Source organism: Rhinolophus hipposideros (assembly GCF_964194185.1).
Source record: "Rhinolophus hipposideros genome assembly, chromosome: 12".
In the NCBI taxonomy this organism is placed as follows: domain Eukaryota; kingdom Metazoa; phylum Chordata; class Mammalia; order Chiroptera; family Rhinolophidae; genus Rhinolophus; species Rhinolophus hipposideros.
The window spans coordinates 24,992,638-25,020,185 of NC_138058.1; the positions used below are offsets into that span (position 1 = coordinate 24,992,638).

The 27,548-nt window shown below is 42.4% G+C and overlaps 1 protein-coding gene and 1 long non-coding RNA gene across 3 annotated transcripts; one reads left to right on the forward strand and one right to left on the reverse strand.

Moving 5' to 3' along the window:
• Positions 1 to 1,196: 1,196 nt before the first annotated feature.
• On the reverse strand, positions 1,197 to 5,240 carry SPR (sepiapterin reductase). Its single transcript, XM_081069628.1, has 3 exons — positions 4,614 to 5,240; positions 3,705 to 3,995; positions 1,197 to 2,009 (listed from the first exon to the last, which is right to left on the reverse strand). Exons 1-3 carry the CDS (start codon positions 4,933 to 4,935, stop codon positions 1,819 to 1,821), a joined length of 804 nt encoding a protein of 267 aa, XP_080925754.1. The 5' UTR covers positions 4,936 to 5,240; the 3' UTR covers positions 1,197 to 1,818.
• On the forward strand, positions 4,350 to 19,554 carry LOC308506310. 2 transcript variants are annotated; one of them, XR_013994682.1, is made up of 4 exons: positions 4,350 to 4,555; positions 5,605 to 5,765; positions 7,017 to 7,177; positions 15,066 to 19,554. It is a non-coding gene; the product is annotated as an uncharacterized lncRNA (long non-coding RNA). The 2 variants fall into 2 exon arrangements; XR_013994683.1 differs by lacking the exon at positions 4,350 to 4,555 and having other exon boundaries at positions 5,294 to 5,765.
• Positions 19,555 to 27,548: the final 7,994 nt, after the last annotated feature.

Here is a 27,548-nt window from a genome sequence, read left to right on the forward strand (position 1 = left end):
AGCCCAGAAAGGGAGGGGGCGCTGTCCGAGACCTCGTAGCATCTCCATCACAGAGGGAAATTAGAAGGTTCTTGACTCCAAGGCTCATGGATTTTCCAGTGTGTCCAGAACAAGCTGTCTAGACTGAACCCTCGCCCTACTGAAGCCCAGAATAGGGGCAGCAGTGACAGTTCTTGCCTTAGGTCAGGAAGGGGAAGGCATCTGGGCCATGTAGAGATGAGGCTGCAAGTGGGGCTCCCGTGTGACCTGAATATTGATATTAAAAGGCAGTGAATCTTAGCACCTGCAATGCTAGCACTGTGTTTAACATTACAAACACTAGATAATTTCACACCCTGACCCTCTGAGGGAGGAATGGTTATCATCCACATTTTTCAGATAAGCAAACTAAGGCACAAGGAAGCAGCTTGCCCTGAGTTATATTTGCAAGTGGCAGAGCAGGAATCTTTGTAGAACAATTTTGACTCAGTCAGTGCAAAGGAGTCAAGAAAGTGAAGAAAAAGCATGAGTTGCTTGCTTCCTCCTGGGCAACCCAGCAGGGCACTGCCAGCTGCAGCCCAGGGCTTGCCTCCAGCCAGAGCTGCCAGTTCTCCATGGCCTCTGTGCGCCCTCTGCTGTGCACAAGGAGCAAAGAGCGTTCCCTCCTGCATCAGGCGCAGGGCTGAGTCCTGGAGATGGCTGGCAGGGACCAGGCTGTTCTCCTAAATACCCTGGCACGGGGTGGGCTGGCTGTGGACCATCACTGCAGGGCTCCCAGTCCACCCAAATTGATGCATCCGCAGGATGGGTTTAGTCACATCCCTGGTTTCTCAGGGTTTCCCTCTCTTGGAGTTTTGCCCACGCCTCCCTAAGGCATGTTGGTCCTAGGCCCACCACACTGAGGACCAAGGCCATGGGCCAAATGGACACAGTGTGCCTCCTGAGGAGCTGGGACCCATTCAGAGCTCCGCCATGTGGGCAAGGGATAGAAATGGGAATCCAAGAGCCAGGGCAAAGGCCCCTCCCTGAAGGCTGGGGTGATTGAGTCACGCCCTGAAGGTTAGACACCCTGAATAAATCAAGGGGAGCTAAAGGTAAAGACTAGGGTCAGTATAGACAAAAGGAAGTAAGGGCAGCACCCCCGAGTTTGGGTTAATTGCTTCAGGAACACCTCTGGGCCCAGCAAACCAGGGAGTTAGTCATGGAATCACTATATTCCAGGCATTAATAAAGGACAATCCACATTTTATTTGTATCTGCCTTTGACATGTAGAAAAACTCTTAGGGGCCTCTTCTCCCCCACCTGGGGGACAAACGGTAGGTTCTGGAGAGAGGCAGCCTTAGAATGAGGTCATCAAGTTCAACAGAAGGCGCTGCTACCCTGAGTGAGGGGCATCCCCGTGGCCAGAACTCACGCTGTCCTCCCTCCCTGCCAAGCCATCTGTGAATCTACTGGGTCCTCCTATGTGACAAAGCTTACCCCCCACTCCCCGTGGACTGGCCATGGGCAGGAGACCCAACCCCCTCTTCAGTGTTTTAGCTTCTTGTCTTGCTTTTCCTATCCCTAAAATTCTATTCCAGTAGAGGGAACACCAACATAATGTTTCTCTCCCAAGCCTCCTCCTATCTCAGGGTGCTCAACACAGATTCCTGAGCTGGGCACCCCAGCGACCTGAGGCCCTCACAGCTGGCTGGGGCTGAGGGCAGAACAGCAGGCATCAGTGCTTATATGTGTAAAACAGGATTGGCAGTGCCACTGTGGCAGGATGTGGGAGGTGCAGAGCTCCTGGGTATGCCTGAAAGAGGGAAAAGAAAAGCCCCAGAAAGCCAAGGATGTGTTTATTTCTCGTAGAAGTCAACATGGGCTCCAGACTTGAACGTGTCCTTTTGTAGCAAGCTTAGCAGTTTCTGGGCTGATATCTTGCAATCCACCAGCTCCCCATTTTTCTTCAGCTCCTGTAGCCTTTTTCGCAAGTCTGGGTCCACGGAAGTCTCCCGGGCCAACTGCTGCATGTCTGTGTCCAGGGGCCCTAGGGCATAAAGAGCAGAAAACGAAGGCACAGCTGAGGCAGGGGTCTCCGCTGTGTGTGAAGTGAGGTAAAGTCAAATCTGGCCAGAGGCAACACCTCATTTTGGCGGACATGTGTGGTCAGGGTCACCAAAGGGTCACTCTGCCACCCACTGAACATGGTCCCTCCAGACCACCGTGTACAACCAAGCTTATCATTTCCTGTCCAACCAGCACCTCCTCCTGAGGCGATGTCAGTGAACTTATAGGGGCACTTTCTATTGTTAACATAGGAACCAGAGCACCCTAGAATTTGGAGTTAATGGGCGTTAGGGGCAAAAACTCAAGGAATTTCAGGGTTGGAAGGAAAACCAGTCTCCTGACCTTCGAATGTCTTTCAAGAACCTTGCATCCCTGGTAAGTTGCGACTTGCTACCTTTTCAAACAGCCCACTTCCCCTCGGGACACCTGTCAGAACATTCTTTGGGAGACTGAAATGCAAACTCGACTGGTCTCAGCCTTCGCTCTGGCCCTGGTAGCCTCACAGAAGGTCATCTTCCTCATCAATTCCCAGGCAGTACCCTGAGATCTAACCCAGTCACATGGCATTCTGGAGTTTGCTCCACTTCTGGCTGTGGTTTGCATTTGCTCCCTGTTGACTGAATTCCGAGGCTGACCTGAGAGTGGGTGCTGAGTTGAATGTTGGCTGGAAGAATAACTGCGTGTTAGGGAAGACTGGGTATTGGCAAGCATGAGGAAGTAGCAATGATCATGTTCACTGATCATGAGCTTGGAGGCAAGGTTTGATCCTGGCTCTGCCACCTATGGGCTTTGGTCAGGTCAGTCTACCTTTGCCCCCAGGGGAACAAGGGGCATAGACTATTGGATCTCAGTATCTAAGTTGCTCAGACATTACATAACGGCTACGTCACGGCCTTCTAATTCCAGCAACCTCAAGCCTAGAACAGAAGCTTCACTTTTATGAAAGAGGCACAATGGCATCAGGGTAGGGTGATGAGAAACCAGACCAAGTGCCATGAGACCCCTACCCTGTAACTTCTGTGAGGACAGGGGCCCTATCTTATTTACCCAAGTACCCCCTCAGTGTTCTAGCACAGTTCAGCCTGGAATGCTCAGCATTCAACAATGTCTGTCTGCAGTTCATTCAAATAACATTTTCTGCAGACTGACTCAGTGGGGTGCTTCATTACATGCTGGGGGACATACAGGCATAATCCCTGCTTTCCTATCAAGAGAGAAGTATACCTATGAAGATACACAGTGTGGTAAGTCCTATATAAAAATTAGAAGTGCTAACAATTAGATAGCACTTCACAGTTAGGGAGTATTTTCACATATATTACCTCATTCAGTCTTCCAAACTGCCCTGTGAGACAATTGGAATCTTCCCTGTTTTACATGAAGAAATGGGTAACAAGCCTGGAATTCAAAACCTAAATGTCTCTCGAACTCTATCTCAGACTTTCTGGCTCCACCCTCCAGTCCAAGTGGTTCCCTACTCTCTCTCCGTACCCTCTAACTGTGGCTCCCTGCCCTTGCCAGCTCTAACTTCCTGGGAGCCTGTATTTCCCTTCAGGAGTTATGTGTCATGATTCATGGTCAGTATACTCTGTGGGCCCTTCCTGGACCCGGGGACAGGCTAGGCCTCTCGCCCAGTCCCCAGGGGGGGACAGGAATGGCAGTAATGCCCACCTACCTGGGGCATAGCTCAGCACCCTCACACTAGGTTCCTCTGCTGCCAGGACTTGGAACATCATCTCACGGGCAGCCTTCCCTGCACAGTACAGTGTCCAGCCCTTGAAAGGCTGCACAGCACAGAGGGAGGAGATGTTAACCACCGTCCTGTGGAGGCCAGGGCTGTCTGGGAAGGCCTTCAGGATGCTGGAAGTCAGGCAGAGCATCGAGGTCAAGTTCAGACCCCAGTAGCTGTTCATTTCAGCTGGGTCAGCCAGGTCCACGAAGCCTTTGGACACATCCCCAAGAGTGCCTGAAAAACCAGACCTTAAGAATCACCCAGTGCAAGAGGGGCTTTCCCTTCTTTCAGCCCTCCCCAAATTCCTCGACAATCCCTTCCCATCCAGACCGAGAGGGGTCTCCCTAGTGCTTCTGAAGAAGCCTCCCTCTTCCCAGCTCTGTAGACACATACATACGGGGGCGCCCACTCACCCTAAGTTGCACACTGAGAAAGCCCTGCTCTGGAACTGGGGGAGAACTCTAGGGGCCATTTGGCGAATTGGGGACATTCACTTGTGCTGGGCAACTCCATGCCCGGACTCAGGCCTCCGCCAGAGGGCGCTGAGCAAGGCGATCGGGAAAGTTCCACAGGCGTTCTGGAAAACCTGGCCTTTGAAAGGGGAGGGTGAAGCGGGGAGGTGGTGAGGGTGGGGGTGGGGGTGAGTGAAATGAGCCTCCGCGACAGCACTGGGTCTTCCATCACACTCAGCTGGAACAACTAGTACTTTCAGGCACGTTTTTTGACTCTTCGCTGTCACCTTTCAAGTTCCAAGCGGTGGGGGCAAGGAGAGGGAGGGAGCACGGAAAGGGATGGTGAGTATTCCAAGTGCTCACAAGGGGGGGGGTCTGACCCCGCCCGCAGGCATCTTACCTGCGTTGTTGATTAGCAGCACTCGCTGCAGACCCTCTGGCCTGGGGAGCTCGCGCAGGGCGCCGAGAAGCCGCTGCAGGCCGTCCTGGGCGCCCAGGTCGGCGGGAACCCGCACCACGAGCAGGCCGGGCCGCTCAGCGCCCAGCTCGGCCCCCAGCTGCCGCAGCGCCTCTTCGTCGCGGGCGTTTAGGACCAGCACGGAGCCGGGCGACAGCAGCGGGGCCAGGAGCAGGGCCAGCGCCCGGCCGAAGCCACGGGAGGCCCCGGTCAGCACGCACACGGTGCGTCCCAGAGGGCCCTCGGGGCCGCCGCCGGCCTCCATGCCTCCGACCACTACCTGCGCGGGGCTGGACGCCGAGACCCGCCGGAGGCGGGGCGGCCGCGGTGGGCGGGGCCGCGGTGGGAGCGGGCGGACGCCCCGCCCGGCGGCAGCGGAAACCTGGCGCTTCGGGCTTCCTCGCTCGCATCACCCGTTTCCTTGGCGACGGGTGGCAGAAATGGAAGCTCCTGCTCGGTAGGGGTCAGCGCGAAAGGACTAAACAAAAAGGGCAGGGAGGCGCGGCCCCCCCAGGGAAATCCAGTGCTGAGCCGGGCGCTGCCCCAAGTTCAGTGCCCAATGGGGACTCCTCCTCCAGACCCAACCTCCAAGCCCAAGTGACCTCCTCCTGGCAGGACAGCCTGTTCTTGGCCGACAAAAAGCCCTGAGTGAAGCCCATGCCAGTTTAGGGCTTGGAGTCCCTACTGCGCGTGCGGAGCTCACCTCCCTGTGGGTTACGAGACCTACCGCCGGGAAAACCAGGGTTGCTCTTCCAAGGGATGTAAAAACCTCTTCTCCCTTACTTCCCACGTTCTGAGCAACCTGGTGCTGGCGCCGGTTCCCCTGCCTCTCTCAGATTGCTGACTCCTCCTTTTCCTAAAGGTCTTTGTACCCCGGGATTCTGCACCCACTCACGCTCCACTCTTCCTAATACGCAATTCCATCTATTCCCAGCTTCAGGTTTACGGAGATGACCACCTAAGTCCCGTCGAGGCTTGTGCTTCAGAAAATCCACATTTCCGTCTTTTTTAAGGAGAGAGAGAGAGAGAGAGAAAATGTGAAAATTGGCCACAGGTCTTCTTAAAAGGAGTCTCCTTCCGAGTGTAGCAAGGGCGGTAAGTAATCACGGGTAACAGCCAAAGTCCTCACAGGGGTTTTTTCCCTCTGAAGATAAACTTCAGTGTTAACCTTTCAAGTTTCCTGGAAAAATGTGTTGTCCTGCCTTGTGCTGGGAGCTGTCATTACCAACACCAGAACAGTTTGAGAGGGGGGAAGCTTTTCACTTGTCGACATAGAGTACCTCTACCACGGACTTTTTGTAAAATGTGCAGTTCAGATTGTACATCTCCGTGGATCATATTCCAAGAACAAATGAAACGGCAAAGAAACTTAAACTTCATTTAGTACATTTATTGTTAATATGTATAGTATTATTTCAAAGCTATTTTATGTAAAGTAGGACCAAGAAAACAAATAATTATGCTAAAGTTGTTAGAGAAAAAGACCAAGTATGAATTCAAGGGAATTAACGGGAAAGTCAGTAAAATTGAATTTGAATTGGAAGCCAGAAAAATTGTAGAATTTATTGCAATTACTTTTACTTTTATGTGATAACACCAAAAACACGTTTTTCTCTTCTGGATGTATTGGTTCTCCAATATCTGTGACTAACCTTTTTAGGAGTTCTGCAGGCAAAAATGGCAGAGATGAAAGTGGTGCCTAGATAAAGTCTACAGTTGTGTTTTGTTTGGCCCAAACAGGGCTTTCCCCCACCCCCCTTTTTAAATTTGAGATGACATTTCTAAAGTGAGAGATTTTACATAATATCAGAATTCCCACCTTCTTTTGAATGATGAGTGGGTCTGGCAAACTGGGTGCTGGGTGAGGTGAGCAGCAGCGCCTGTTGGGAAGGAGACAGGGTGCTCAGTTTGCCAAGATCCTCACCACTCACAGATGTAGACACTTGGGTTTCTTACTTCTGATGTAAAGCTGAATTACAAAGACTTAGCAGCCGCAGCATTGTGCAGGGTGAGAGTCCAAAGACTTAGCAGCCGCAGCATTGTGCAGGGTTGTGGAGAGGTGGGTCCGGGGAGGGGTCAAGAGGCTTTTCGTATTTTAACAGGACTCTGTGTATATGTGTATATCAAATGAAGCTGCCCTGCTTTTCACTTAGCTGATAACAATGGATGATAAAGATCTTAAAGCTGATTGTGCCAAAGCTAAACTCTCCTGTACTGGTCCAACATCCTACTCTTGACATAATTTTCGGTAGCTTCTCCCTGCTCTCCAGGCCTCAGCAAACAGGTTGGTGAAAGCACAATCCCATCCATTCATTTGTCTTTTATTGAATTTCTACCATGTGCCAGGCTTTGAAGAAAGGAGGGAATGAAGAAGGAATGGCGGAAAATCAGACCTAGCTTCTCCTAAACCTAAATGTTTCTAGGAGGAACCTTTTGGAAACAACCCCCAAGGAGAGCGTGGTTTGCCTGGACTGGGAGAGAGCCTGGAAAATCCTTTTCTGAGGAAGGTGATTATCTGCCCCACACCTCGTCTTACTGCCAGCCTTCTTTCAAGTAATATTTCAGTAATTTGTGAGTAATATCTCAAGGGCAACACATTCTGTAGCATTCCTTTAACAATGGCACTTTGGCACAATGGCACTTTAATCACTGGGGAGCTTCAGGAGCACTGATCCCTGTGTCCTGCAGGCATGGATTTCGGAATATTTTTTATTACATTTATTTAAACTAAATATATATTCATCCATTTCTCCCACCCGCCTTGTTCTGTGTGTCTATGAGGAGCTTGGGTTGTTTTTTTGGGGCTGTGTTCAGATGTGTTGGGATGTGTTCAGATTCCACACATAAGAGAGATAACGCAGTATTTGTCTTTCACCAAATTATTTCACTTATCATGATGCCCTTGAGGTCCATCCGTAGTGTTGCAAATGGCAAGATTTCATTCTTTTCTATGGCTGAGTTATACACCTTGTACATATGTACCACTTCTTTATCCGGTTGTCTATTGACACTTAGGTTGCTTCCATATTGTATCTCATTTAAAGAGTGCTACAATGAATGAGGGGGTGCATATATCTTTTCAAATCAGTGTTTTTGTTTTCTTTGGATAAATACCCAGAAGTGGAATTGTTGGATCACACGGTAGTTCTATTTTGAATATTTGCAGAACCTCCATATTGTTTCCCATAGTGGTTGCATAAAGTTACATTCCCAGCAACAATGCACAAGGGTTTTCTTTTCTCCACATCCTTGCCAATACTGGTTATTTCTTGTCTTTTTTATAATAGCCATTTTAACAGGTATGAGGTGATATCTCATTGTGGTTTTGACTTGCGTTGTTGGGAAGATTAGTGATGTTGAGCATCTTTTCATATATGTGTTGTCCGTCTGTATGTCTTTGGATAAATGTCTGTTCATACCTTCTGCCCATTTTTTAATTGGATTGTTTGGGTTTTTTATTATTGAGTTATAGGCTTTCTTTCTTTCTTTTTCTTTTTTTGGATATTGGACCTGTATCAGATAAATGATTTGCAGTTATTTCCTCCCAGCAATTATTTCCTCCTTTTCATTTTGTTGATGGTTTCCTTTGCTGTGCAGAAGCTTTTTAGTTTGATGTAGTCCCATTTGTTTATTTTTGCTTTTGTTGCTTTTGCTTTGTGTCAGACTCAAAAAATCATCACCGAGACCTATGTCAAAGAGCGTACCACTTAGGTTTTCTTCTAGGAGTTTCTTCTGGTTTCATGTCTTGCGTTCAAGTCTTTAATCCATTTTAAGTTAATTTTTATGTATAGTGTAACATAGTGATCCAGTTTCATTCTTTTGCATGTGACTGTCCAATTTTCCCAACACCATTGATTGAAGAGACTGTCGTTTTCCCGTTGTATATTGTTGGCTCCTTCATCGTAAATTAATTGACCATATATGTATGTGTTTATTTCTGGGCTCTCTATTCTGTTCCATTGATCTATGAGTTTGTTTTTATGCCAAAATCATACTGTCTTTGTTACTATAGCTTTGTAATATTCCTTGAAATCAAGAAATGTGATGCCTTATCTTTGTTTTTTATTTTTTTTACTTAAAATTTTTCTCTAGGAATTTTAAAAAGATCTCCAGGTAATTCTAATGTGCAAGCAAGTTTGGGAACTACTGCAATAGCAATTGGCAGTCACATTTGTTTAAAAGGTACAAATATCTGAAAGGTGAGAGATACATTAAAATAGATTTAAAAGCCTAAATCTGATAAAGGGCATTAGAAGAAAAATTGGCGAAATTTGAATAAGATCTGTAGGTTAGTTACTGGCATTGTATCATTTCCTGATTTTGACCTGAATTGAACTGTTGTTATGTAAGGGAATGTCCTTGTTTAGAGGGAAAGGGCATCTTAACTGCAACTTACTTTCAAATGTTTTAGAACAAAAATGGAATGACTAATAGAATGGTTAAAGGTATGCAAGAGTTCTTAATACTATTTTTGCAACTTTTTAAAAGGCTGAAATGATTTCTAAATAGGAGTTTTAAACAATTAACCATACTTACATCCCAACAATAAAAAGACAAGTACAATTGAAGAATAAATTAAGAAAGAAAAATCCAGAATGTGAGACGTCTGCAAAACATTGATCAATTGCTTCGAGTCAGTAGCATGAGAAAAGGTGGGAGGGACTGCTTCATATTAAAAAGACATGGTAACTCAATGATATGGATTCTGATTCAAACAAACCAATGTAAAAAGCATTTTTCAGATAATTGAGGAAATTTCAATATGGTTTGGATAAATTTCAATATAGTTTGGGGAAATTTCAATATGGTTTGGGTCAATTAGATACATGTCAGTGATTTATTATTAATTTTTTAGGTATAATAATGGGATATGGTTATGTTAAGAAAATGATTAAATTTTTAGACAAAGTGATATGAAGTCTGGGATGTGCTTTAGAATACTTAAATAACAAAAAAGAAAAAGAAGAAGGGATAGATAAAGCAAAATCTTGATAATTATTGAATCTAGATTATGGGTATGGGAACGAAAAAGGGGCTATGTAGCAAACCTGCTTGGGAGGCCACTTAGCGAGCAGGGCTGACAAGCTCAGTGGCTACAGAAGTAACCACACAGGGTGATCTGATCATAAATTCCTAACTGGACACCCCAGGCCTATAGCTTTCTTAGTAAAAAGTTAATCTTTACCTTAGGTGAACCCTGTCTATTGTTCTTACACATCTGCAATAACATACCTTTGAAATGCCAGAGTAATCATCTTTTCCAGACCCCTGCAGGCCTAACTACCCTCAAAGGAACATATGCACCAAAGCTCATTATCTTGTTACCTACATACCATCTCTATTTACTGTAAATGTTAAACTTTATCCTGTCCCCACCAAGGTAAAAGAAGTATAGATTTCTCCATTTTGTTCTTTATCCAATCCTAGAGATTTTCCTGCTTTGCTTTCTCCCACTTCCTTAATCTACCACCAATGGATTTCATGTAACCTTTCTTACCTTTTCTCCTTTGATTCTAAATGTATAAAAGGAACCACAGAACTGCCATTTTCTGGAACATTTTTTCAATCTGTTAAGGTGTTCCTTCTGGGAATCGGTTTGGCCCAAATTAACTCTAATAAAATCTTACAACGTTTTCTATAGGTTTGGATTTTTTTCTTTGATAGGTATATTGTGGTCCATTATATTATTCCTTTTCTTTTGTGTATATTTGAAAATTTTTATATTAAAAAAATTTTTACGCTCTGGAAACTGGTAAAAGTACTGGAACATTATGCAGTTTAATAGATATTGCCTAAAAGACCTCTAAAAGGGTTAGAACAATTCTATACTCCAATTAATAGCATATAAGCATGTCCATTTCACCATATTGATTTTCTTTTAGTTCTTTAGGTTTCAGTAAAATTGTGTATTTTTATGTCTTTAGTGAGTTGTTTGCTCATGTTCTTTGCCCATTTCTATTAGGCTTCCTATTTCTGTCTAGGCTTTGTCAATGTAAGAATGTCCAAACCTATAGAGACTTTTTATAAAAATTTATTTGAGCCCCAAAGAAGATACACCTGGAAGCAGGATCTCAACAGACTGATATAAATACTTTGAGAATAAGTTTTACAGCTTCTTTTATGCATTTGAAATTAAGGAAGGAATGTAAGGAAGATTATATGGAGATGGGAGAAAGCAAGGTGGGGATTGGATTACAGGATAGTTAACGAGATTATGTGCTCTCTTGAGGGGTGTTATGGCTTATTTCAAAAGTGTATTAACTTAGATGCATAGAAACAATGGACAGGGCTTAACTTAAGGCAAAGATAAACCTTTACAAAAGAGGTTATATGCCTGGGGCATAACTACCCACCATGACCTACCCAGGTAGGAATTTATGATCAGATCACCCTGTGACTGTTACTTTCCAAAGAACCCCTTTTCTCATCCACGGCTTTGTGTGTGTGTGTGTGTGTTTTGTTGTTCCACTTACTTTTTTCCCTGTTGATTTGGAAGTTGCACATTCCATTTTTAGTCTACCAATGGTTAGTCTTTAAAAATTTTTGTTGGGGAATATTGAGGAACAGTGTGTTTTTCCAGGAGCCATCATGTCCATGTCAAGTTGTTGTTTTTAATCTAGTTGGGGGTGCAGCTCAGCTCCAAGTCAAGTCGTTTTTTTTGTTGTGTTTTTTTGTTTTGTTTTGTTTTGTTTTTCAATTTAGTTGTGGAGGGCGCAGCTCAGCTCCAGGTCAAATCGTTGTTTTCAATCTAGTTGTGGAGGGTGTAGCTCACTGGTCCATGTGGGAATTGAACCGGCGACCTTGATGCTATGAGCTCTGCGCTCTAACCACAGAACCAACCAGCCACCCACCAATGGTTACTTTTGAAATAAAATTATAAATGTGTGAAGTTTTATTTGTCTAGCAATATTAAAAACAAAATATTTTATTTTGGGGGAAATAATATGACTGGATTTTGGAGGCAAACAGGTCTGGTTGGAATCCTGGCTCCAGCTCTTATTGTGCATTCTTGGTCAGGTCATACAACACATTTAACCTTGGCTACTTTATAGGCTTGTTTATTCAACATTGCACAAATATTTGTTGCGTGCCTAACACAAACCAAGACATGGGCTAGGCTCTGGAGATATAATGATGAGCAACTCAGATAATCCCTATGTTCACAGAGGGTGGGATAAAGCAGCTAAATATAAAGCTCTTAGTACCTGTACATTGCTTTATAATTCAATAAACAGCAGATAGTGTTATTAATTATTGTTATTATTATACCTCCATATTATGAGAGATTTTAATTCCTTTCTCCCAGGTACCAGTTTTTTAAATGTATGTGGCTTCCAGATTCAACTTATTTAATGTTATATATTATGTCGTCTTCTTCAGGAATTATTTTTGACATCATACTGTTTCATCAACATGGAAACAAAGTATTTAAACACTAACTTTATATTTTCTGGTCTCAATGGCTATCTGTATGTTTATCACATTGCATCTTCCATATACTTGAGTTTTTTATTTTGATTCATTTCTCAGTCAACTGAAGTACTTCTTTGTTTGTTTCAGAGAATATGTATGAGTCGCTTACTTTTTTGAGTCCATGTATAAAAGTGTCTTTCTATTGCCCTCTCTTATGAAAAAGCCCTAGTAGGGCATAGAATTATTGATTCATAAAATTTTTAATGATATTCTGAAATGATCTATCACCTTTCTATTATTAATATTTCGTGTTATCCCAAAAGAAGTCTGATGTTGCTCTGTTTTTCATTTTGTAGGTAACGCATTTTGTTCCTGGCTGGGTCCATACAGAATTATTTATTCTTGAAACTTTAAAAGTCTATTTGATATGTTTAGGTGTAGGTCTTATTTTTTTATCATTTATTACACAAAGATTTATTTATTATAATTTATTACACAAAGATTTATTGAGAATCTACTGTGCTTTCATGATAATTTAGTGGGCCCTTTTGTTATGAAGGCTGAAGTCTTTCTTCAGTTTCAGGACATCTTTCTATAATTTTACTCATTTTAGTCTCTTCAGGTAGGACCCCCACGACTAGTTTATTTGATCTCTTTTTTTTTTCCAAAGTGAAAAAGCTCACACTTTATTCTTTTTTTTTTTTTTTGCAGTATTTTTTTTTTTTTATTAGTTTCAGGTGTACAAGACAAGGTAATACTTAGACGTTCATCATTTATATCCCTCACACTGTGAAGCCCCCCTCCCCCCATCCATTATCCCTCCGACCTCACACTGAGCCATCACATTATATATATAAAATTATAGTTGGCATTCATTAATGTTTAGCTTCTGGTGTACAATGCCATGATCAGGCATATTTGATCTCTTGAATCTATTTCCAAGTCTTTTATATTTTCACTTCCCATCGTATTAATCTCTTTATCCTTTTCACATGGACTATGTAAGTATTTCTGAGCAGTCTTTTAAATCCCTGTAGCGTCATTGTGTAAGTCAGTGCCGCCATGAGTTTACCTTGCTGAATAAAGGGCTCCAGATGGCTGTAAGGTGTAGGGTTGGAGCATTATGCTGCAGTCAAGTTGTATGAGGAGGAAAACTCCAAAATCATGTAAAACAGCATCCATGATGAAACAACTTTGACCCCGATATAATAAAGAATATGGACTAAAGGAAGAAAGTTTCAGAGAAAAATTAGATATCTCAAACCCATTCGTTTCTGACCAAATTTCAAAACAAAAGACTTTATAAAAATATTTCAATAAAATAGTGCCTTCTACTTTTGAATCCATGCAAAAATTTAAACAGAAAGCTTGACAAAATTATTGCTATAGACTGCTGACTATTTTTAGTGGTAAAAGATGAAGGATTTTTGACATTTGATGAAGATACAAAAATTCCTTCCTTAAGTATGTTACTAAAAACAGTCTATAGATTTAAGGTCTGCTGTGCATAAAAAGGTTGATGATATTATTAAATGTGCTACCTCGATATCCTGTACATCAGACACTTGAATATACTGAAACAACCAGAGCCTTTCTGAAAAATAAGAGCACCGTGGATTATTGGCAATAAATAGAGTAGACCTTTTCCATATTCTTCTCTAGCCAATGCAAACTATGTGATATAGAAAATACTTTGAACCTGCTTTGTCATGTAGTTACACAGTATAATCAAACAAGATAAAATAGCAGTTACTACGCATTAAGAAGGCCGTTTGAGCAAAAGAAAGCCTTGGCTTTTCAGATAACAATAGCAACATAGCAGGACTTTCTAAGAACTCATGATATCTTGAAGATGAATTAGTTTATTTGCAGGAAACTTCTGAAGAAGTAATCAACTCGGTTGTCTTGTGAATATTTCTTTCACTGTATGAAACCTGCTATTGGAATGGGAATTTACAAATAAACAAGAACAGGGCAGAAGGCTAGAACGAAGCATGTGGGAAAAAATTAGCATTGGAGACATCAGTATGAACTCATACTTACCTTAATACAGATACAGAAGGATAAATGGACAGATAATTACAGATATGGGTATATACACAATTATACTGCCAAGCTCTGTCCTCTGAGAGGGTCAAGAAGCAGACACCTCAGTAGCCACAAGCTTACCCAGTGCCCAGAAATTGGTTTCTAATACCATTCTCCAATAAACAGAACCAGGGCTTCTTGGAGAAATGGTTGATTCTAGAACTGGTGTAGGAAATAACCTGAAGCATCTTGTAGAGCCAGAAAGTTTAAAAGGTACATAAGAAAAAAAATCTCCCACAATGAAAGGGGTTTGTTTGTCAAAGAGAGACAGGGGAGGCAACTGAAAGTGCTCCCAGTGGCCAAAGTGGAATAAATTGAGCAAGAAAATCAAGTAGTATTGGGTTATAACCCAAAGTATAAAATAATTATCCACAAGTCCACATGCTATAAATAAATTATTAATAAATAAATAAATGGAGGAGAATAGACAAATATGAGGTGGGACAATTAAGTTCGTGAATTCATCCTAGAAAAAGTGCTACATACCTCATTGCTGAATATCACTATGGTCACCTTTGAAGTACTTCCCTTGGGAAGCTATGCACTGATGCCAGTGCCTAGTCCCCCTTTCAAAGCAATTTTGGAACTCTTTTTCTAGAATGGCCATCAGCTGTCATCATATTACCCTTGATGTCCTGAATGTCATCAAAGTGTCTTCCTTTCAGTATTTCCTTTATCTTTGGGTAAAGAAAGAAGTCACTGGGGTCCAGATCAGGTGAGTAGGGAGGGTGTTCCAATACAGTTATTTGTTTACTGGCTAAAAACTCCCTCACAGACAGTGCCGTGTGAGCTGGTGCATTGTAATGATGCAAGAGCCATGAATTGTTGGCAAACAGTTCAGGTCGTCTAACTTTCTTTTTTTTAATTTTATTGGGTAACTGTGTTTTTTTCCAGGACCCATCAGCTCCAAATCAAGTTGTTGTCCTCAATCTAGTTGCAGAGGGCGCAGCCCACCATCCCATGTGTGACTCGAACCAGCAACCTTGTTGTTAAGGCGCTCTAACCAACTGAGTCATCCGGCCACCTAAGGTCGTCTAACTTTTTCATGCAGCCGTTTCAGCACTTCCAAATAGTAAACTTGTTTAACTGTTTGTCCAGTTGGTAAAAATTCATAATGAGTAATCCCTCTGATATAAAAAAAGAAGGTTAGCAACATCGCTGCAACAAGTTTGCGAACTTAATCATCAGACCTCGTATACAGAATAATTCCAAATACTTTATATAGATACTACCTTCTCAAGAAGATGGAGCACGACTCCCCACTTCTTAAGTGTGGTCTGTGCAGAGTGAACTCCTTCCAAATGGTACAGTATGTAACAGGAAAAGAAGAGTAACATTACACTGGAGAAATCTAACAACTACCTCAGCCTGGAGATCAAGGTCAACATCAACAGTGATGAGTCATGTCGATAGCATGTAGCCTTGATAGAATGGGATGAAAATGTCACTTTACCAATGTGGTCTTCCCCCTTCAAACCTGCAATCCCAGTACAATCATGAGGAGGACATCAGACACACTCAAATTGAGGGACATACTACAGAATACTTGGTCAGTACCACAAAAATATCAAGGTTATCAAAAACAAAGAAAGCCTGAGTAACTGCCATTGGCAAAAGGAAACTAACGAGACATGGTGACTAAATGTAATACGGGATCCTGCAACAGAAAAAAGAATATTAAGTAAAAACTAAAGGAATCTGAATAACATGTTGACTTTAGGTAATAATAATATATCAATGTTGGTTCATCAGTTGTAAACTAATATACTTCACTAATGTAAAATATTAATAAGGGAAGATACAGGTGGGTATGTCTTCACAATTTTTCTGTAAATCTAAAACTATTCTAAAAAAATAACAATCCAGTCTTTATTCCTTCTTTTCTTTTAAAAAATTACTTGAATTTAGGTAGATATGTTTTTATGTCTGAAATTTACTTTAAAATGCATCCAAGAAATTAGGTGGATTAATGAAAGAATAGAGTGGATAGATATGTGATAAAGCAACTATACCGTGTTTCCCCGAAAATAAGACCTAGCCAAACGATTAGCTCTAACGCGTCTTTTGGAGCAAAAATTAATGTAAGACCCGGTCTTATATTAATAAGATTGTCCAGCTAGGTCTTACTTTTGAGGAAACACGGTAGTAAATTGTGAATAGTGAAATCTAGGTGATTAACTGGCAGTTCCATTCCTAGGTAGCTGCCCAAGAGAAATGAAAACTTAACTTGTAGGCAAATGTTCACAGTAGCCCCAAATCTGAATGTCCATCAACTGGTGAATGGATAAACCAAATGTAGTCTATCCATACAGTGGAATACTACTCAGCAATAAAAAGAAACAGTCCTGATACATGCTACAACATAGGTGAAAATTATGAAAGAAACCAGGCACAGATAACTATTTTATGATTCCATTTATATAAAATTTTTAGCAAAAGAAATAGAGATAAAAAATCAATGGTTATCCAAGACTGAGGGTGGAAGCAAGAATAAGCTTCAAGTCAGCATGAGAGAACTTTCTGGGGTGATAGAAATGTTCTAAAAGTGGATTGCGGTGATGGTTGCACAACTGTAAGAGTTTTATAGTTTTAGCTCTTAAATTTAAGTTTGTGATCCATTTTGAATTAATTTTTGTATACGGTGTGAAGGTCCAACTTCATTTTTTTTTTTTTTGCCTGTGGATATCCTGTTTTCCCAAAATACTTTGTTGGAGCAATTGACCTTTCCCTCATTGAGGGTCTTGCCACCCGTGTCAAAAATCAATTGACCATAGACGTGAGGATTTATTTCTGGGCTCTCAGTTTTATTCCATTGGTCTACCTGTCTATCCTTATGCCAGCACCACACTGTTTTAATGATTGTATCTTTGTAGTAACTTTTGTGAGTCTTTCAACTTTATTCTTCTTTTTCAAGATGGTTTTATCTATTCAGAGTCCTTTGAAAATCTGTATGAATTTTAGGATGAGCTTTTTCATTTTCGAAAAAAAAAAAAGACAAAAAAGTGCCATTGGGATTTTAATAGGGATTGCTTTGAATCTGTATATCAGTTTCCATCCCAGGAACATGGGATATTTTCCCATTTTTTTAGGTCTTTCTTTTAGCAGTGTTTTATAGTTTTCAGTATATGTCTTGTGCCTCCTCAGTTAACTTTATTTCTGAGCATTTTCTTTTTGATGTTATTTTAAGTGGAATTGTTTTCTTAATTTCCTTTTTGGACTGTTCATTGCTAGTATATAGAAATGTAACTGGTTTTTATGTGTTGATTTTGTATCCTGCAACTTTGCCAAATTCATTTATTAGCTCTGACATTTGTGTGTGCACGTGTTCTTTAAGTTTTCCACAGATAAGGTCATGTCATCTGTGTATAGCGATAAATTTACGTTTCCCTTTTCAATTTGGATGGTTTTTGCCTTTTACTTCATTTTCTTGCCTAATTGCTCTAGTTAGAACTTCCAGTGCAGTGTTAAAGAGAAGTGGTGATAACAGGCATCCTTGTCTTTTTCCTGACATTAGGGAAAAAGTTTTCAGTCTTTTACTATTGAGTGTGATGTTAGCTGTGGGTTTTCGTATATGGCTTTTATCATGTTGAAGAAGTCCCCTTCTGTTCTGATTTTGTTGAGTGTTTTGATCATGAAATAATGTTGGATTTTGTCAAATAATTTTTCTGCATCAATTGAGATGATCACATGGGTTTCCCCCATTCATTCGATTAGTTTTGTGTATACAATAATGGTGTATACATTGATTAATTTTCATGCGTTGAACCAACCTTTCATTCCTGGGATAAATTCCACTTGGTAATAGTTATATAATCCTTTTAGTGCGCTGCTGAATTCAGATGGTTAGGATGTTGTTGAGGATTTTTATCTATATTCATAAGGGATATTGGTCTGTAGTTTTCTTGTAGTGTCTTTGTCTGCCTTTGGTATCAGGATAATAGTAAAGGAGATTTAAACAACAGTTTCAAGTTTGATTTAAAAGATACATAGTGTGTGTGCATGCGTGTATAGACAGAAAGAGAAATTTTCAATTCACAAATACAGAATATCTAATTTTGTAATTATCCAAAGAACATTTACAAAAATTCATCATGTACATAAAGATCTCTATAACTCCCTCAAATTCTCTTAACACAATGTTACAAAATGACAAAGTAGCAATAGAATAATTTTCAAAAAAATCACTTGAAATTCTAAAAACCCACCTTTCCAGATAACTCAGTGCAAAGAAGAAATAAAAATCTTTTCAGAAAACACTCACAGTGAGAACACTACTTTGCATACCGACAAACTCTTCACAGAGGAAAATTTTTATTACCAAATATTTTTTATTAGAAAGCAAAAAAGAAATGAATCAAGTATTCGCTTTGTATAAGGATCTTTGTTTGCAGAAAACAGACATCGACTCAGGCAAAACAAAACAATACATTTTTGGTTCAGCTCACAGCACTGAAAGAGAAAGCTGAAAAACCAGATCCAAAAAGGTCAGGAACCCCAGGTGGTTCTGGGGTTGACTTCTGAACCAGGTAACAGAAAGCAGTGAATCAGATACAGGGTGAATCAGCTACTAGATGAATCAGCTACAGCTGTTTCCAGTCTTATCCTTTTGCTTAAAATTTAGTTGCCATGGAGCGAGCATAAAATTAGCCTAGGTCAAGTGTCATGTCCATTTTTTCATCTAGAAACATTCAGTGCATCTTCATTGATGGTTTCACCAAACAGTATCCAATAGGGGAAAGTTAGTTCCCCAAGAATAGTTGGGGTAGTTTTATCAGAAGGAAGGGCAATGGATGTGGAGTGGCAAAAACAACAAATTGTCCATTACACACCTTTAGAAGCTAGATTTTTTTGGGAGGATGTTCGCTATAGCATTTAATACAGTACTAAAAAGTTATGAGTGTGTGAGATATCCTCTCTCTCTCTCTCTCTCTCTCTCTCTCTCTCTCCCTCCCTCCCTCCCTCCCTCCCTTTCTCTGTCCCTCCCTGTGTGTGTGTGTGTGTGTGTATTCACATCCTAGCTCCTCGACCTGTGAATATGACCTTATTTGGAAAAAAGGTCTTTGTAGATGTAAATATAATTAAATTAATGATCTTGAGATGAGATAATCCTGGATTATCCTCATGGGCTCTAAATCCAATGACCCGTGTCCTTACAAGAGATAGAAGAGAAGATACAGATACAGAGAAGGCCATGGTTACGTGAATATGGAAACTAGAGCAATGCAACCTCAAGCCAAGGAATGCCTGGAGCCAGCAGAAGCTGAAGTGGCAAGAAACTGTTCTCTCCTAGAGCCTTTGAAGGGAGTGCAGCCCTGCTGACATCTTTATTTTAGACTTTTAACCACCATAACTGTGAGAGAATAAATTTCTGTTCTTTGAAGCCACCCAGTTTGTGGTAATTTGTTTCAGCAGCCCTAGAAAACACACACACACACACACACACACACACACACTAGTAATCTGTCTTATAGATGGATAGAGAAAATATATAAAATACATTTTCCCCCAAATCTCCGTATTTTTCCACAATAAAGTATATTGTTTTAAAATGTGGATATAAAGAAGGCTAGCAAATTTAATGCCAGACAAAGTAAAATTTAAGCAAAACAATCAAGTGTGCGTATATTCTCATAGGCCATTCCTGAGATTACTGGCCTCTGTGACTCGGGAACCCCCGACCTCTCTGTCTCCTGTTCGCTGCTTTGAACGCCTGGGCTCTTGTCTGGTCTGACCTTCAGGTGTCTGTCTGTGTCTCTCCCTCCCACGTGCACTTACCTTCGGCGTTGGGGTTGGCTGGGTGGACTGCTTGGAAGTTGGATCTCGCTCCGTCTTGCTGCTGCCACCTGGGTTTCTGCTCTGTCTGACCCCAGCACTCCGCATTCTGGATCCCCATCTGGGAACGGGAAATCAGATATTTAAAAGAGGGGCTATTACCCGCTTTTCCAGTGCTCATAGCACATGTGGCGGGATAATGAATAGACGCCAACAGTCACACGTCCACACCACTGTGTGAATTCTGGTACGTGTAGCGTACTGTGGTGATTTGTGTTCTGTTCTCTCAGGTCTGAGGTGGGGACTGACGTTAGCTTTAGTGGTAGGGTAGGTGGAAGGCCGGGTGCTGAAGACGCAGGCCACCTTATGTTTGGAAACCGGGAAGGTGTTGTCCTTGGTATTCTCGCTGCCCAGTGTCCCCAGGTCACCCAACAAAGCGTGCGCCATTTAACCGGGAGGATCCTGGGAAGACTGTAGCTTTCCTGGGTATCCCAGCCAGGTGGAGGTCCAGTTGCGTAGCATCACCATCCCGAGTCGTGTTTACCCCTGGGCTGTCAAATTACCACCAGGTGGCGCCAAAGAGCAGCCGAAACAAGGTGTCTCAGCCTAGAGTTGTGGGGAACGCACCAGTGTCAGACTCTGCGTGGGTCTTTTGAGAAGGGATCCTGCCCTCTGCCTTCCATTCCCAGGGTGGAAACTCCCCCGAGGGGGGTATGGACCCCTCACCCACCCCCACTCCCTACATAGGGATGTGAAATCCCAAAGTGGAGGTTGTCTGGGGAGAACAGGGGGGCAGCAAGCCTTGAGGTGTCAGCCCAGAGCAGCCCGGTGAGTAGCAAGATTGTGAAAGGACTGGACGACCTGAGTATGCAAAGGTGTCACAAAGGTGGCGGGGGAGGGCTGGGAGAGTGGAAGTGGCCTTGAGGTCTGGGCCAGTAGTGCATGTCCCCAAACTGGGAAGAGTGGGGAAAAGGCCACTAAGCTAATGTTAGTGTGGCAGGTGACAGGCCTGGGCGGGGAAGATGATGGACATCTCAAGGGCTGCCAAAGGGGCAAGTGACCACAGAACATTCAGATGACCCTCTTTAAGGCTACAAATTTCCTCCTGGCTTAGATGCAACCCCCTGTGAGAAGGTAAGGGGAACCATGATTGACAGGGAAAAATCCCCAAAGAACAGCAAAGCTGAGTTCACCTGGCAGTGACTAATGTTTGTATGTGGTTGATGGGTTTTAGTTTTCTAATAGCCATTAGGGGATACTCAAAATAGAGGAAAAAATTTGTAACAGAAAAATAAAGTTATGTTTTGTTTTACCAAACCTGGAACTGTGGCCTGTGAAGTGCATATCAGCTACAAATATTTATGAAAATTGATTGCATATAATAAACTTTAATAAACTCCAAAAGCAGACATTGTATAGACTACATTCGATAGCCACGTTGTAGCCAATAATATATCAAAACAAACAAGAAAACACAGCCAGTTGGAAATCAAACAAGGAAGGAAAATTATCCTAAATAGAACTAGAATCATAGAGAAATCAAGATTACAATATCAGATTCTTTAAAGAAGAAGTAAAAAAACCCAACATACCAAGTCTAAGATATATGGACAATGCTGTGTTTTCACATATAAAATCATAGCTTTAAATACTTTTGTTAGCTGAAAGAATTGATTAGCTGGATATTTTACTTAGAATTTTAGAAAAACAAAAAGTCCTTTGAAAAGGAGTAAAGAAATAACTATGGAAATAATTAGAAAAAGAGCAGAGTTGTGTTTTTAACAAACGAATAGACAAATTACACTGAGAGACAATGCAAAATACTTCATCCTTCAGAAAGTGCTTAACCGTCTGTCCCAGCAGAGGGCTCTTCTCTCCCTCTAATTTGCCCACTACGCCCCTCTTAGAAAAGTCACAAGACACCCTTCTTTGTAGATTAGAGCTGACTGCCATAAGATCTAAAATAACCTTTAAAAATCCTGAAGTTGCTACACCTACATAGCCCCGAGGAGATGGGGAACAGTTCTCCTTGAGGATGACAGCAGGGCAATATGAGTTATCATGACTAGGTGTAAAGTGCTTACACGTGTGAGTGTGCACATCCTTACACGTGGGTGGGTGTTGTGTTCTTTCAATCCTACAATTATTCTAAACAGTTGAATCCAGATAGATTCTAAGCAACCAGTCCAAACAGAGATGTACATTTTTATGTGTCACATGACCAGTGTTGAACATGCATTCTAAACCAAGGACTTTTGGTTAATTCAAACTGTGCACCCAAAATTAAAAAAAAAGAAATGTCTCCTAGAAAAGAACTACCCTGATTTCCTTGTCCACCTTTGTCAATCATCTGTGGTGACTGAGCACCATATATATATACCAGGGCCTCATCGCCAAACAATCATTATCTCAGTTAACCTCTCATCATGCTATTATTATTCCCATTTGACAGATAGGGGTTAAAATGACTTGTCCTGCATCACACAGCTAGCCCAATGCTGAGCCAAGCGAGGTTTGTATGGCTCCCGGTCTTATCATTATGCTATAAAAAGTATTATAACTATTTTTATAATCAAAGTACTAAATTTACCCATTATTATATGTATATAAAAAAATAATATGTATGCCTGCCTCGTTCTTTTTGGCCCTAGGTTGGACCTGAATCAGGAACCTCCGCTTAGCCAGAGCGTGGGACACCCTGTTGTGGTATGACCGCCATAAGGTGGCAGCAGAATCGGAGGCTTCTTTGCTGACCTAAGTCCAGACTGCTTCTTGCCCTGCAAGAATCTGCCCAGGTAGAGGAGCCCTTCCTGTTCTCATGATCATTTGATCTCTAGTCAGGTTTCGGTCTGCTTTCCATCATTCCTTGCGCTGCTTCTCACAGCTGAGCAGCCATGGCACTGGCTTGCACTAAAAAAGGACTGTTGCTGATACCCGGGGAGTTTTCTGTACTTGTGTCGTATTCAAGATGTAGCTTACATAAAACACCTACCCTTACACTGCATATTGTAGACATTTAGTTGTTTTGTTTCACAAGCTGGATTTGCTAAATCCTAAGGTTTTCCTAATTCACCAGTTCATCACTTTCCCCCACATGTTGACGTCTAGTCTTAAGCACAAGCCATGGATTCCCTAGAACAGGCTAAATCTGGGGGTCGGGTGAGCATCTACAGGTGGGAAGACCAAACTTTCTGAAGCTGCCTTGGCGTCACTGAAGGTCGGTAGGCCTGGCTCTATTTGCCCGTAGGTATCATTGGTTCCCCCCGAGATTGGGCACGAATTGGTAGTTGTTTGTGCTTTTTCTTTTTGTTCTGTGTTTCACGGGCACTTTACTGGGACGGCGAAAGCAGCTGTGTTGGGGACTGCTTGTCAGGACATTCTTCCAAAACACAGTTGGACTGAACCTTTGACAGTCCTGTGTCATAGCCAGATACTGAAAGTGAAGGTTCCTGGAGTTGGCACGGGGGTCAGTGGGATTCTCCCCTCTCCTTCTGTCCTCCCACCCCCACAATGCTCACTTCTCACTGTCTTCGAGAAGGCAAGTGAGGTCTGGCTACAGGTGTCTGGGGCTCTGGAAAAAATTCTTAGAAGTGAAACCTCAGGAGGCAAAAAAGCTGAAAGGACTAACTAGACTGGTTCAAAAAATACGCTGCTGCTTCTCCTATGTTTAGTCATGGCAGAAGGTGAGTCTCCTTGTGGCTCCTTCTCATCTGTGATGCAGCTGCTGCCCACCCAAGGCCCCTTTGCGTCTATGCTTCTGACCACAAAGCTCTTTCCGAGCTGGGTGACGTTCCCGTCACACGAAGGTCCATGTTGTCACTTCAGTGCAGCTGCCCACTTAAGAGGTCTCAGACAAACATTTGGCAACTTCTTCCCTTGCAGTGTGGGCTGGGCAGAGAGGGCGGACCTGCCTCAGCACCGGGAGACTCCACTCCGAAGGTTGGGGGCCACCACTGTTTCAGCCCCTCCTCCCACCACCGTTTTCCCACAGCCAGCCGTCCCAGCCCCTCACAAGCTTCTAAGGTTCCCCCCACCTCTGTATTTGGCAGTCAAGGAAATGACCCCAAAGTGTTACATTCATTGAACAGCCCCCTTAGTAGTTCTGAACGATGAAGGAGAATGGGAGTGAAGAGTTGGGGGTTGCAGTGGAAGGGGGGCCAGTGCAAAGGACAGCTGAGGTAGCTGGAACTTGGACAGTGAAGGGGGAGTGGTACAAGGTAATGTAAGGGGGCTGTGGGGTTCAAAGTTTTGGTCTCTATCATCACAGCAATGGAAAGCCTTTCTGGGCGTTAGAACCGATTAGTGATGTAGTCTGATTTGTGTCTTAAAAGATAACCTGTCTGTAAAATGACTTGGCATGGGATAGCATATTAGGAGGCTATAGCTAAGGCCTAAGTGAGAGATGATGGTGGTGATGGAGATGGAGAAAAGACCTAGTTAGAATCTGGGGGAGAGGAATGCAAGATGCATTTACAATACAAGGAAAAGGTAATTTTCCTGTGAACATGCTCACCCGTCCATACATACTCACACCCACGTTTATACTCTTGCTCCACCTTCCTCATTCACTTGCTGCTCTGCTACTTGCATAGATGATGGATACCAACAGGTGCCCACATCCCTGCTATTCTTCCTCTGTCTGTCCTTGGAGGAAAAGTTTCCTCTGTCAGTCATCTCAGAGGGAGAACTCAGGGACCAGGGAGCTTTGGGTAAGGACATAAACATACAGTGGTCTCTCCTTATTTGCGGTTTTGCTTTCTGTGTTTTCATTACCCATGGTCAACTGTGGTCCAAAAATATTGTGGAAAATTCCAGAAATAAACAATGCCTAAGTCTTAAATTGTATACTCTTCTGAGTAGCATGATGAAATCTCTTGCTGTCCCACTTTATCCTTCCTGGAATGTGAATCACCCCTTTGTCCAGCGTATCCACACTGTACATACAGTACTGTAGGGGTTCAGAACATCTCCCCAAGATGTGCCACTTTTACATGTAAATTAGTTTGAGCTGAATGCAGTCGAGACCCTGGGAGCTCATGAGAAACTTTTACCTCTCCCTTAATGACTTTAAATTAGGGGCCCAGGCTATCATAAGAGTTATCAAGAAATAACTTTTTATGGCTTATCTATAGGGCAGGGCAAACTTCTAATTACTGAACATTTGCTCTTATCATCCTGCAATGACCTTCTTCCCCTCTGAAGCCCCAAGGTGCCTTACCGCAACCTTAGCTCAGAATGTCATATACACCTCATTTTCCCTTTTCTGTCCTTGAACCTCTCATGTATGTGGGGTCTCTGTCTCTCTGATATGTGTGGGATTCCCATACATACATATGAATTAAATTTTGTCGTATTCTCTCATGTTGATCTGTCTTCTGTCTATTTGAGTATTAGACCAGCCAAAAGAGCCTAGAAGGGCAGAGGAAAATTTCTTCCTTCTCACAGTACAATATATGTTTTGAGAGAGAGAGAGAAACCACATTCACATACCTTTTATTATATTATAATTCTCTTCTTATTAGTCACTGTTAATCTCTTACTATGACTAATTTATAAGTTAAATTTTATCATAGGTATGTACGTATAGGAAAAAACATAGTATATATAGGGTTTGGTACTATCTGTGGTTTCAGGCATTTTAGTGGGGATCTTGGAATGTATGCCACGTGGATAAAGGGGTGGTACTGTACAATAGATGAGATAAGAAGAGTGAGATCCCAAGGTGTGGGTCACCCTAGCTCAACAAATCTGTGATTTCATCTAGCCAGGCTCTCTCTGAGAACTCTGGAGAAAAGCTAGCCAGCTGCTCCCCTGTAGACCAGCCTCCCTGGGTCCTGGCCCCTGGAGAAGCTGAACCAGAGTACCATGGCAACAGTGGTCATGTGACACATAGGCCCCTACCTCCAAGCCCCGAGGACCCAGTGCACCACAGTTGGAAGGAGGTTTGGGAACAAGACCCCTGGGCTTTCCTGCGGGGCTTCTTAATCGTCCTGGGGACCTATACGGCTGAGATGCAGAGTTTTCTGACTTCAGCCCTCCATAAGGCGCCAGTCTAGCCCAGCCCAGCCCAAGGGAAGGGATAGGGGGCCTACAGGCTAAAGGGGAGGGAATTCTGGAGGCCACTGAAGAGGGAGAGGAAGGTTAGTGGCTGGCCTCCAGGCAACAGAATCAAAAATAAGGAAGTTCTCAAAAAAAACAACAGGATGGGAACATCTAGAAAGGACACAGGAACCAACCTGAAGGAGCTCCCAGTGGTCAAAGCTGGAACAACTTGAGCAATAAAACAAATAATGTATTCCTAGATTAGTACCCAAAACATGAAGTAAATGTACATGTGTCCATGTGATAAAATGTATGTTTGAATAAATAAGTAAACAAGGGGGTGGGGAAGAGAAATCTTCCTTTCCAAGAATTTCACTGAACATCTGTGCCTATTTCCTCCCCTAGGAAGCAGAGCTTGGTCCTCTTCCACACATGAAAGTGGACTTGACTTACTGTCTGGATTCCAAAGAGTTTGGAAAGGGAAAAACAGTAACATTACAGTGGAGACACCTGGCAAACACTGCCATACCATGTGATCAAGGTAAATGTCACCAGGGTTGTCATGTGGATGTAGGTGCCCCCTACTGTGATGCAATAAGAATACACTTCACCTCTGTGGTATTCTTTCCAGAAAGTCCTAACTCCAGTGTAGTCATGAGACAGACAAACAGCCAAACTCAAACTGAGGTATAGCTTATGAGATACCTGACAAGTATTGTTCTTCAAAATCACCAAGGTTGTGAAAACAAGGAGAGCCTGGAAAACTGTTACAGATGAAAGGAGACTAAGAGACATGCAGTGTGCTATCCTAGATTGATCCCGAAGTAGACAGAGGACATTAATGGAAAGATCTAATGGAGTCTGAATAAGTCTGGAGTTTAGTTAGCAGAATTGTCCCAATATTGGTGTCTTAGTTTTGACAACACGCCATGTAAGATGATAATGGGAAAATGAAATGGGGTGAGGAGTATACAGGAAGTCTGTGTGTTATTTTCACAATTTTGCTCTAAATCTAAAATTATTTTAAAGTTAAAAGTTAATGTGTATCTAGGAGGTTATTGACTCAGTACATAGAGAGCTTGCGCCTTTGTTTTTATACTGTAATTTATTTAACTATGTTTCTACTGATGGACATTTAGGTTGTTTCCTATCTATTTTTGCTATTACAAACAGTTGCACATGAATCATATGTCATCGACACGTGTGAGAACATTTGTAGAATAAATTCCTAGAAGTGCAATTGTCAGATTAAAATATATTGGCGATTGTCATCTTGATCAGCACTGCCAAATTGCCTGTCTTAAAGATTTGTGGACAGAAAAAAAAGGGTGTTGTAGAAAGTAACCTCACAGGATTATCCCATCATAAATTCCTAACTGGGCAGATCAGAGTGGGCAGTCACGCCCTAGGCATACAACTTCTTTACTTGAAAGGCTTATCTTTGTCTTAAACAAACCCTGTCCATTTTTTTCTGTGCATCTGGGTTAGCACACTTTTGAAATGCCTCTTTTCAGACTCCTCCTTCCAAGACGTAACCACTCTCAAGAGAGCAAATAATCTGAA